This window comes from Tarenaya hassleriana, unplaced genomic scaffold (assembly GCF_000463585.1).
Source record: "Tarenaya hassleriana unplaced genomic scaffold, ASM46358v1 Cleome15, whole genome shotgun sequence".
Taxonomy (NCBI): Eukaryota; Viridiplantae; Streptophyta; class Magnoliopsida; order Brassicales; family Cleomaceae; genus Tarenaya; species Tarenaya hassleriana.
In genome coordinates, this window is record NW_010964923.1 from 1,853,811 (window position 1) to 1,865,722 (window position 11,912).

An 11,912-nucleotide genomic window follows, 5' to 3' on the forward strand; every position below is an offset into this window, starting at 1 on the left:
ATTTGATTAATTTTTAAAAATGAGTTAAATGGGTTTTGACCCATTAAACCCATGGGTTAACCTATTAAATTCATTATATATTTAGATATTTATATATATATATATATATATAATTTACTTCTTCAGTCTTCTTAGGGCCCGATTATTTTTATAATTGTATTAATTGGATTTAAAAATTGATTTGTTATAATTTTTAAATTAAATCTTTTTTTTGATAATCCGAAAGTTCACCTAACCATTGGCCGACTACATCCCTTAGAAGAGAGAGGTTTCCCAGACTTGAGTTTGAATCCAGGTTAAATTAATTTATTTTGATTTAAATAGAAATTAAATTAAATAAAAATAATTGAAAAATAAATAAAAACGAAATTTGTTTATAAACGGAACCTAACAAAAAATATGAATCCCAGTTAATAACAACCCGATTTCAAAATTGAAATATACAAATGATTGCCTTGATTCTTGTTAGAATTATTATTTTTACTTTGTTTTTGGCTATCGGAAATTGGAATATGAGTCGGTTGGGTTGGGCTGACCCGACCCGATTTTAAATAAAATAGATGGGGCCCACAAAATATGATTAGAATAGTTCTCTCGTCCGCACTCGACGGCGAGTGGGGGGGGAAGAACACGGCGAAGTGGGCACCGGCCGGGAAACACAGTAGAGGATCTTGACCGACTCGGTGTACGGAACAGGTTTCCGGACAGATCGGAGGTGGTGGAGCTAGTGAAGACGCTTTCTCCGGTGAAGGGGACTGGGTTTTACTGTGAGTCCTTTTCTTCTCTCTGTTCTTCTCTCTGTTCTTCTACCTTTTAATCAGATCTTTACTAAGTAATCAAACTTGCAAAAGAGTTCATCCATGTTTCCGATTGGTATAAAATGTATCGATTTTTTTTCATAACTTATGATCTCACGTGGAGCGAGAAAACCTTAGGGCGTCTGCCATTAGAATTAGGGTTTGAAGCTTTTGTTTGGATATCCTTTCGCTTGTCGAATTTCAGCAAAATGGCAAAACGAGTGCCAAGTATTTTTCTTTGTGGAGTTTTTAAATGGCCAAATACTTGAAATGTTTTTCACTCAAATTCACTGAATCTATTCATACCCCTTCGATTTCTACTTCTGAGTAAGGCCGTTTGCTCTTTTCTCCTGAATTTCGTTTTGTTAGTGTTTCAATTCTGGGGCTTCCCTCCCTACATGATTCGTTGTTACCATACATAAGTTAATGGCTCGAAGTTGGAGCTGTACCTGATTTTCTGCTGTAGAAAAAAATTATCCAAATGGGGGAGAAAATGGAGCTATTTCGTATTTGCCTAATCTGCTTGAGGGTTTTGTAACTCTCTCTCAGTAAAGATGGTGTAGAGATTGCAAATTTTTACTGAAATGCAGCCTGGAGAGATGGACTTTTCCTTTTTCTGGATTTGAAGGCTTTATCGAGTTTGTTGCATAAGTTGGGGTCTTAAGCCATCTTCTGACTGAGTTGATGCTGGTCTGAGTCCCATGATGTTGTATGTATTCTTCTGTAGAATATTGGCTCAATGTTGTGTTTTCGTGTATTCTTGCAGATGATAAGACTCGATAAATTTCACATAATTTCACATAAATAGGATTGAAGGAAGACCTACTAGGGATAAGACACATAGTGCTAAAGAGAGAGCCAAAAAGGGATCTTGCTCGAAAATCTGAGATAGGGGGCTGCGGTGCCAACATAAAGGGAACCGGAAACTTCAAACCCTTCTCGCGATTTCAGCATTTCATATTGGCTCTCACTTCTCAGCCAATCGGTGAGAATGCAACGGCCATTGGTGAAATCTACTGTGCTGTCACTCTCTAGAATTTCTAACGTGGTGCATGTAAGCAGTGGTGCTATCTGCCTTCTGTGCTATCGAGTTTCAAGTTTTGCTGGAATAAGTCCTGAATCTGAAAACCATAAGATATCCGAGAATCTTGGGGGACTAAGGTGGAATACACTTCCAATTCCCCACAGAACACATCCTGAACCAAGAGGTCAAGACCTTGATCTTGTCATGGTTATGCATAGCCACCTTATTCAATCTGACTGGGATAAGCTTGATCAGTTATCAACCCATTTCGATTCATTCAGGGTTAAGAGTGTGCTACTGAAAATCCAGAAAGATCATGTTCTTTCCCTTGAATTCTTCAACTGGGTGAAACCTAGAAACCCAGGTTCCTGTTCTCTTGAAATCCATGCCATAATTCTTCACATTCTCACGAAGAACCGGAAATTCAAATCCGCAGAGTCCGTTTTAAGGGGCATTCTCAAAACCGGTGAGACAGATTTTCCTGAAAAACTGTTTGATACTATCCTGTATTCTTACCGGACATGTGAGTCTTCGCCTCGTGTATTTGATTCGTTGTTCAAAACTTATGCCCATTTAAAGAAATTCAGAAATGCCACTGATACCTTTGTGCATATGAAGGATTATGGGTTTTTGCCTACTGTGGAGTCATGCAATGCATACCTGAGTTCTCTGCTTGATGGAGGGAGGGTGGACATTATGCTTCGGTTTTATCGGGAAATGAGGCGATGTAAGATATCCCCAAATGTATACACTCTGAATATGGTCATGTCTGCTTATTGTAGATCTGGGAAACTCGATAAGGGTGTGGAATTGCTTCAAGACATGGAGAGATTGGGTTTCGTGCCGACAAGTGTGTCCTATAACACCTTGATAGCAGGGCACTGTGACAAAGGACTTTTGAGCTCAGCTTTGAAGCTTAAGAACTTAATGAAAAAGAGTGGCCTGCAGCCTGATGTGGTTACATTTAACACTCTCATCCATGGATTTTGCCGAGACGGAAAATTGCAAGAAGCTAGTAAAGCTTTCACCGAGATGAAAGTCGAGAATGTGGGTGCCAACACTATAACCTATAACACTTTGATTAATGGGTACAGCCAACAGGGCAACTATGAAATGGCGTATCGGCTTTATGAAGAGATGGTCAGCAACGGGATTAAGCGTGACATTTTGACGTATAATGCATTGATATTGGGACTCTGCAAGCAAGGTAAGACAAGGAAAGCTGCTTATGTCGTTAAAGAACTGGATAAGGAGAACATGGTGCCAAACTCATCAACCTTCTCAGCGCTGATAATGGGACAATGTATGAGGAGAAATGCTGACCGCGCTTTCCAGCTGTACAAAAGCATGATTAGGAGTGGTTGCCACCCGAATGAGGATACATTCAACATATTAATCTCTGCCTTCTGTAGTAATGAGGATTTTGATGGAGCTGCTCAGGTTTTGAGGGAAATGACCAAAAGATCAATTTCTCCCGATGCAGAAGTTGTAAATGAGATCCGTGATGGACTTAAGCGTCATGGGAGTGATCAACTTACGGAAGAGTTGCTGAGGGCGATGGAAGCAAAACACACGATTGAGAAAAATGGCACGATAATCGAACAAAGCACTTCAGGAGCTCATCGAGGTATGCCCGGAACATGGAATTGTCGTTGTTTCCCAAATGCATTACCTTAGATTCTCTATTTTTCATTATGGAACAAGTGTTGGCGTTGATCATAGATCATAACTTCAGTTCTGATGTACCTAACATGGCAAATATGAACTCAAGCAGGTTGATATATATAGTCTGCAAGAACAGAAGCTCCTCGGAAGTGGTTCGGGCTTGCAAGAATCAGTATCAAATAATTAATCAAAACTCTATATCCTACGCCTGCCAACAGTTCATGGATGGTGAGTTTGTTTACTTGTCTTTTCATTACAGGCTCAATGCATGTGTATGGCCATGAATGTATGTTTTCCTTTGATTCTGTAGCAACCTGATCTCTCTCTCTCCTTTTGGAGAGAGAGAGAGAGAGATGTCATTTTTCACTGGAAGAAGTAAGTGGACACACACATGATACCATATCACTTATTCGAAAACCTCATCACACAAAACATATGAATCTTAGGCATCGTACATTGTGGACAAAAAGCAAACGCGCACATACACACACACACACATATATATATATATATATATATATATGTATGTATATATATAAATAATAAATAAAGAGATCAGGGGAGGAATTGGGAGAAGACGGACTTGACGGCGAGATCAGCGAGGATCTTGTGAGTCTTTTGCGTGGGATGGAAGGAATCCCAGAAGACGTACCTGTCGGCGTTGCTGCATGTGAATGGGTTTCCACGCTGGCATGCGTATCCCATCTCGAACATTCCCGTCGCACAGCATGCTGACGCCACCACCTCAAACCCTAATATAATACCATATTATTATTATTATTAGGAAAAATGATATTTTCTTACCGGAACCGTTCAAAATGTGATTTTTTTCTACACGAACTTTTAATTTGACAAAAAACTACACCAAATTATCAAATGTGTCAAATTGATACACGAACTAACCAATTTAACTGTAATTTTCTACACAATCTGAATTGGGTGTTAAATGTTCGTTAACTGGTGACATGACATGCCACGTGGCGTCTGACATGGCATGCCACATAGAAAATTTTACCATGTTAGCATGCCACATCATATTTTTTTTAAAAATTTGAAAAAATTTGAAAAAAATATATATATATATATGCTCCTATATAAAAATCTATATACTCCTATTTAAAAAATATATATATACTCCTACATATATATTCATATCTATATACAAATACAAATATAAATATATATACTCCTATATAAAAATATATCTCTATATATACAAAATAAAACATATACATATATATATATATATTAACATCTATACAAATATATATACATATATATACAAACAAATATATTTATATATATACACATACACATATATAAATATATATACACGTATATATATGTACATATGCATATATATACATACATACAAAATAAAAAATATATATATGTACATATATATTCATATCCACAGATAAATACAAATATAAACATAAATATTCCTATGTGTATATATGTCTATATATATGTACATAAATACTCCTAGGTATATATATATACATAATAAAAAATATATAAGTATATATACATATATAGGAATATGTATGTTTATATTTATATTTGTATATAGATATGAATATATATGCATATATGTGTATTTTTTTTTTACTTTTTATTTATTTATTTATTTATTTTAGTTTTTTTTTGGATTTTTTGTTTTTTTTAATCTGTTTTTTATTTTTATTTTTTTTGTATTTTTAAAAAATCTGACGTGGCATGTTGACATGACAAAAATTTTCATGTGGCGTACCATGTCAGACGCCACGTGGTGTGCCATGTCATCGGTTAATGGACATTTAACACCGTTTTCGGATTGTGTAGGAAATTGCAGTTAAATTGGGTAGTTCGTATATCAATTTGACACATTTGATAATTTGGTGTAGTTTTTTGTCAAATTAAAAGTTCGTGTAGGAAAAAATCATATTTTAAACAATCCGTGTAGGAAAATGTCATTTTCTCTTTTTTTAATTCTAACTTTTATTTATTAAAAAACTACCACTAGAAATGTTATATACAAAAACTTAATTGACATTATTTTCCTAAAGTTGAAATGCCTAGACATGATTTAGTTTTTTTCAATATTGATTATATATTGTAAAATATCACTAATATATAATCACGTTTAATTTTATTCATAAATATTACAGATATAGGTTAATTGGGTTTCATGGATTAATCCAACTCATTTATTTTTTATTTATAACGGCCCATTAAATTATGTAATCGTAAATGGGTACGTACCGTACGACGTAGGGTTCTTGATGATTCGCATGAAATTGTCGTAGGGATTAGAGAAGACCACCTTAACGTCGTCAAGCTCCTTGTTCAGTCTTCCGACAAGCTTCTCCAGCTTTCCGTTGAACTCTACGGCCACCTCGTTGTACCTTCCTACACATTCTCCGGCTCCGGCGAAATTGGTCGTCCTCTCCAGCGGCATGCATCCCATCGGCGGCAACCCTCCGAGCGATATCTTCCTCGCCCCGAGTCCGTACAACTTCTTCACGAAGTCCCTCGCGATCCCCGCGAGGAAATCCTCGTACAGGCCTATCGGATACTGCGAAGAACGGCTCGGGAACGCGTAGTAATTCTCGACGAAATCGTTGGTTCCGATGCTTATGATGTGGAGTGAGTTCGAGATCGTGTCTTTGGCTTTGGATGTTCCTTGGTATGAACTCAGTTTCCTTTGGTATTCTTTGTAGTACTCCAGCTGTTTCCACAACGGAAGTACCGACTGCAAGCGCCAAACGCCAAACGCCAAACGCTAAACGTTATTTCCCTCTTACAAAAACGCAAGATTCACTCTCTTAATTTGTGATATAAAAAAATATATTAACTTTCGTTACCAAATATATATATATATGAATTTCAGCAAAATGGCAAAACGAGTGCCAAGTATTTTTCTTTGTGGAGTTTTTAAATGGCCAAATACTTGAAATGTTTTTCACTCAAATTCACTGAATCTATTCATACCCCTTCGATTTCTACTTCTGAGTAAGGCCGTTTGCTCTTTTCTCCTGAATTTCGTTTTGTTAGTGTTTCAATTCTGGGGCTTCCCTCCCTACATGATTCGTTGTTACCATACATAAGTTAATGGCTCGAAGTTGGAGCTGTACCTGATTTTCTGCTGTAGAAAAAAATTATCCAAATGGGGGAGAAAATGGAGCTATTTCGTATTTGCCTAATCTGCTAATACCCCAACTTTAAAAAAAAATCATATAAAATCATGAATTCTGTAACTTTTGTATAAAATCATAAACTTTATTAATCTTGTCATGTAAAATTCATAAGTTTATAATTTTATATAAAAGTTACAAAATTTATAAAGTTAATAAATATAGGGTAATATTTGTAACATTTATGATTCTATACAGAAGTTACAAAATATTCATGATTTCATATGAAATTTTTTTAAAATTCGTGATTTTTTATGAGACCCCTCTCTGTAACGATCAAAACCAACACATATAATCGATCTTTACAAAACTTTCCTTACCAAAAAACATCAGACTCGGTCTTGATAACATAAAAATCTAAAATGTACCAACTTTTTTTTTCTGTGTAATGATCAAAACCAAGAAATCTAATCGAAATTTACGAAACTTTCCTTACCAAAACGTCGGAAGTGGCGTTGTCGTAACCGGTGGCAGCAGAAGCAAACGTGACGCCGGTGGCGAAATCCGAAATGTTATAAGAAGGGTCCAAATAAGCAGGAACCGTAGACTTAAGACCGAAGGCTTGAGAGATATAATCAGTAGCAATCCTGCCGTTGCAGAATCTGCCGGTAGGTTTTCCGCCTTCGAAATCCCTGCCGTACGGCTCGAAGTTGCTTCTAGCGATCGTAGGGATATAGTTGTTGTTTCCGGCATCGACCGAGGAATCCCCGAACACGATAATGGCCGGGACTTTACCGGAAACCCTAGCAGCCGGTAAGAGGATCAGAATAACAGTAAAGGCGAAAACACATAGAGACGACATTCTTTCACGTTCCACAGCTTTTTTCCCCTTTTGGAATTGGTTATGTGAATGCGATTTTGGACCCCAAAAAAAAAGTTTTTTTTTCGAGATTATGAAATAAAATAAAAAAAGACAGGAAGTGGGTTTTATTATTGATTTTCGGACATTGAAGGAAGTGAGGTATTGTTGTGAGTTTTCAATAAATGCTGTGAAAATTTGGTGGGAAGACATTACTTCTTTCAGGACATAAATTAGTTGTTTGGTCGTTTGCCGGTGCATGAATACCGTTTATTGTAGGTGGGGGAGTAGTGTTGTTTCATATTTTCAAACCTATATTCAATGTGCTATATTCATTAATTAATTATATATCAATTATTTTGATTTAGGGTGAATGAATGAATGATTCGGAAATTCCTTAAACATATATGACATTAGGGTTTAGGTTAAGTTTTTTTTTTAATTTTAAAAAATAGATTTGGAATCAAACTAGGGTTGATGTGTCCATGCTAGATTTGTTTAGATTGGGCTATAGTTTTGGATAGAAATTAATTTATCCCTATTTGAGTTAAAAGTACATTTAATAAAGGATTGGTATAATGTTCCACAATATATTAATATGCAACCAAATTTGATATATAAATAGGTTAGATATGATTTTTTCTAAGATAAAATTAATTTAACTTAAATCCAATATAAAAATAATTGAAAACTACTCAAAACGTTTTTTTGGGTAAAATAGATGTTTTCTTTAATAAAACTAAAGGTGGATATAAAAAATGATATAAAATCGAATAAATAAATTAGAAAACAAAATTTTAAAATTACCAAATAGAAATATAATCGAAATCCAACCCCTATGTTTGACTATTATTTTCAATGAAATAATACATTTTATTATTTCTTCTCACAAATAATAAATACATATAAAGTTATAAACGTTTTATTATCCTAATCTTATAAAATTTTTTAATTCTATTTTTCCATTATTTTTATCTTTACTACCTAAATAAATTCTGAATTATCAAGTCTAATTTGTAAAATATGGATCTTTGTTTCAGTAATTTATTCAAAAATACGTGGCAAGAAAGAACCAATTCAATGCTATTTGGAGTGGGCTTTATTGGGCCTCTCTAAGCCCACAAGAAACAACAATGCTCCGGCGACGAACTGTGTGAACACGTCATCGTCTATACATACATATCGTCAGTGATTACCAAAGCTTACGCTTGTATATGTGTGTATATATATCGCCGATTTGTTCGTTCATAGACCCTTCTCCACGCCAAAAAAAAAAACTTTTTGGCTGATCGAAGCTACCCACGTTAAGCTTTGTCCGAATCCCTCTGAAAAACCTCGTATTTTGCAGATTGTGGTAAGATGAAGTCTCGAGCTTGATTTTCATTTTTCTCTTCTTGTTTTCGTTTCATGTTCTTTGTGTTGCCCACAATTTTGATCGTCGCATATTTCAATGATATCAATTTGATTGTGGAATTGTCTTGATCGAGCTATTTTCTGATGTTCAGATCACTCGTTAATGGCGGTGGAAGATTGTAGCTTGGATTTCTCGCACCATATGGAAGATTTTGGAAGAATCGTCAATGTTTCTGTTGTATGGAGAGGAAACAGATACGTTGTGGAGATTGATTCTGGGGCATGTCTGAAGGATTTGGGTGATGAACTGAGAAAGCTGTCTGGTGTTAAGTCAGAGACTCTCAGGCTAATTGTCCCTTGTCTGAATGAGAAAGGGTCGAAATTGCTGTTTCCTTTCTCTAATGAGCACTCTCGCTTGAGCTTGCAGGAGGCTTCGATTCTCGAGGTTCCTGTTTATTCTTGTTCCCCCGTTGTTGTGTTAAGAAATGCACCTGTAAGAGAACAGTGTAAGAGATTTGGTTCAGCTGTTCTCATGGAACTTCGATTTGCATCTAGTTAGCTCGTGTTCTAGGACAAGTTCATGGTGCGAGTTATTAGAGAGCAGTGTTGTTATTCCTGTAGCTATGAACTACATGAATAGTCAAGTTATGCAGTTAGCCTTGTCTGTGTAATTTACGAATGTCGGTGTAATGCAAAAATGCATTTGGATTTATAGGTAGCTTATATGACCTATATCGTATCATGTTTATTGTTTAGGCAACTGCTTCTCCAGGGTAGATTATCTAACTTGCCTTGTCCATGCTTGGTTTTCATACTTGTCCGAATACATTTCAGCTCTTTATTTGAGATGCAAAGTTCCAAATCTATACAAATTCATTATTGGTACCTTTTACTATTTTAGGGTAAACCTATTAGAATGATGGGTGTGTCTGAAGACGAAGTTGACAGCATTTTAAAAGACGCAAAGACCGACTTGAGGATTCTTGGGTTTGAAGAAGAGGAGAGAAGGCTGAGGCAAAAAGTGTTATATGTTCCAGGTGCTTCACTCAAGCTTCCACAAGGGCCTTACATCTTCTGCGATTTCCGCACTCTTGAGCTCCCCGGTATAGAGGTACATTTCTAATCAGCACCATTGTATTTTAACATTGTAGTCATGTCATCGTAAATCTTTCTCTCTCTTGGACATAGCAGAAGGTAGATGTTCTAGCTTTAGTTGCTAGCTTCCCGTTTATGTGATTCTTTAAGCTTTATGGACGGGACAGGAAGATGTTCATAAATTTCGCTCTTGATTATTTGACGGTACACCGAAATAGAGTCCTGCTTCCATAGAAACTGAATCTAAAGTTAAACCCATATGGTTCCTTTCTGCAGCTAAACCCTCCCCCTTCTGAAGCTCTAAAGAGAATGCATAGGCTTGCAGCAGATCCTGGTATTGTGGCTATTATGAACAAGGTAATAGGTTTTTTACATTGGTGGACTAATTATTTAACTTTTAGCATGTTAATAATGTACCGATCAGTGTTTTTCTACGTTTTGTAGCATCGTTGGAGAGTAGGAATCATGACGGAGTTGGCCCCGGTTGGTTATGTTGGTGTAACTCCCGAATGCGTTCTAGGCTTTAACAAGGTAAACATGTCTTCCCGTTTGAGGTAGTTTGTTCCCAAGTGTATATTTTCCTTTTCTTTTCTGGTTTTTTGTTAATTGTTATTGCTTTCTGCTGTAGAATCATGGGGAGGAGATATCTCTACGTCTTCGAACAGATGATCTCAAAGGATTTAGGAAGTACGAGAGCATAAAAAAGACTCTGTTGCATGAGCTTGTAAGTTCATACTTCATAAAACTTGTATACTTTATCTTTGAATCATTGGATATTTTGGTTTGAAAACGTTTTTTCTTTCAACCAAAATTTACAGGCTCACATGGTCTACTCAGAGCATGATGAACACTTTTATGCTCTTGACAAGCAGGTATAACATAGTTTCATTTCAATTTTTTCTTTGTGTTTCTTTTTTCGAAAACCTTGTTAAATAAATGTTTCATTCGACAGTTGAATCAGGAAGCCAACAGCTTAGATTGGACTAAATCAAGGGGTCATACTTTGAGTGGAGCAAAAAATACAGATGACTTTGAGGAGGAAGACTACTATTTCTCCGAGACTAAGAGTTTTTCCCAAAGACTTGGGGGAAGCCAATCAGATCATCTGGCAGATGCACGTGCATCTTCTGTTTCCGCTGCTTATCGTCGTTTAACCACTACAACTGCCGATGATGACGTCATTTTGCCAGAAGTTCGTGAAGAACCAGATTCCGATGAGTTGGTTGACCTCCATGATGAAACTGGCCCTCCAAATTATGCAAAATCTCGAGGAACGGGAATGGATTCTGATGATCAGCCTGACACTTGGGACAAGCTTGAGCCCGATCCTGATGATACCACTGAAGTTTGCAAGTCGATACCCTATCCTAATCTTTCTGTGGTGTCATCAATGTCGAGGGTTTCATCTGAAGCAGAATATCAGACAGAAATTATAAAGGTTTCGGATAATCAAAGAGATGATGGGCATAATCCTGATGATAATCTAGAAAAGGAGGCAAATGATCAAAGAGATGAGAATAGGAGAAGTTCCAATGGCATTGTAATCTCAGATGGAGCTCCAAGGGGATCTCGTGGCATTACAGAAAGGGAGATCTCGGAAGTTCTAATCCGAAAGGACGTGTATGGAAATTCCAATCCTCAAGATTATGAAAATCAAACTATACCGGCTAAGTCTGAGCCTGAAAACGCAGAGCCTGATCCCGATGATGATAACCAAGTTTTGTCGGACAGGAAAACCATCATCAAAGCTGATGAACCAGATCTTGATGATGAAGAAATACACAGAATCCAAGACTCTGTTACCATCATCACTAGCCGTCTCCAGAAAGCCGTAGACAAGCTGCAAGCTGAAGTTAACCCAACTGAATCTATGAAAGTGCTCCAAACTCTTCTCAAAGTAGTAAGGTATACCTCGTCATCAAACATCTATCTGATAAACTCATTCTGCACAGTAAGCCTCCTTGTTCTGTTATTGAACTTCTTCTGTCTTTCTACTTCCAGGA

General features: G+C 36.5%; 3 protein-coding genes across 3 annotated transcripts in view; 2 read left to right on the forward strand and 1 right to left on the reverse strand.

Moving 5' to 3' along the window:
- The first annotated feature begins 596 nt into the window (after window positions 1-596).
- Window positions 597-3,886, forward strand: LOC104808862 (pentatricopeptide repeat-containing protein At4g26680, mitochondrial). The gene is made up of 3 exons (XM_010534694.1): window positions 597-767; window positions 1,564-3,448; window positions 3,596-3,886. Exons 2-3 carry the CDS (start codon window positions 1,789-1,791, stop codon window positions 3,598-3,600), a joined length of 1,665 nt encoding a protein of 554 aa, XP_010532996.1. The 5' UTR covers window positions 597-767; window positions 1,564-1,788; the 3' UTR covers window positions 3,601-3,886.
- Window positions 3,867-7,555, reverse strand: LOC104808863 (GDSL esterase/lipase At2g04570). Its single transcript, XM_010534695.2, has 3 exons — window positions 7,099-7,555; window positions 5,731-6,220; window positions 3,867-4,238 (listed from the first exon to the last, which is right to left on the reverse strand). The coding sequence occupies exons 1-3, from the start codon at window positions 7,462-7,464 to the stop codon at window positions 4,042-4,044; spliced, it is 1,053 nt and encodes a 350-aa protein (XP_010532997.1). The 5' UTR covers window positions 7,465-7,555; the 3' UTR covers window positions 3,867-4,041.
- Window positions 7,556-8,690: 1,135 nt separating this feature from the next.
- The window catches only part of LOC104808864, a 4,210-nt gene continuing 988 nt past the window's right edge, over window positions 8,691-11,912 (forward strand). Inside the window, exons 1-8 of the mRNA XM_010534696.1 lie at window positions 8,691-8,815; window positions 8,967-9,259; window positions 9,716-9,925; window positions 10,186-10,266; window positions 10,354-10,440; window positions 10,538-10,633; window positions 10,728-10,781; window positions 10,862-11,813. Coding sequence (XP_010532998.1) covers window positions 8,978-9,259; window positions 9,716-9,925; window positions 10,186-10,266; window positions 10,354-10,440; window positions 10,538-10,633; window positions 10,728-10,781; window positions 10,862-11,813 — 1,762 coding nt within the window. The 5' untranslated portion in view covers window positions 8,691-8,815; window positions 8,967-8,977. The remainder of the gene's footprint in view (window positions 8,816-8,966; window positions 9,260-9,715; window positions 9,926-10,185; window positions 10,267-10,353; window positions 10,441-10,537; window positions 10,634-10,727; window positions 10,782-10,861; window positions 11,814-11,912) is intronic.

Coding starts and splice junctions, on each gene's coding strand:
- LOC104808862 (XM_010534694.1), top strand. CDS start 1,789: ATGCAACGGCCATTGGTGAAATCTACTGTGCTGTCACTCTCTAGAATT.
- LOC104808863 (XM_010534695.2), bottom strand. CDS start 7,464: ATGTCGTCTCTATGTGTTTTCGCCTTTACTGTTATTCTGATCCTCTTA. Junction 6,221..7,098: donor ACGCCACTTCCGACGTTTTG/GTAAGGAAAGTT, acceptor TGGCGCTTGCAG/TCGGTACTTCCGTTGTGGAA. Junction 4,239..5,730: donor CAAGAACCCTACGTCGTACG/GTACGTACCCAT, acceptor GTATTATATTAG/GGTTTGAGGTGGTGGCGTCA.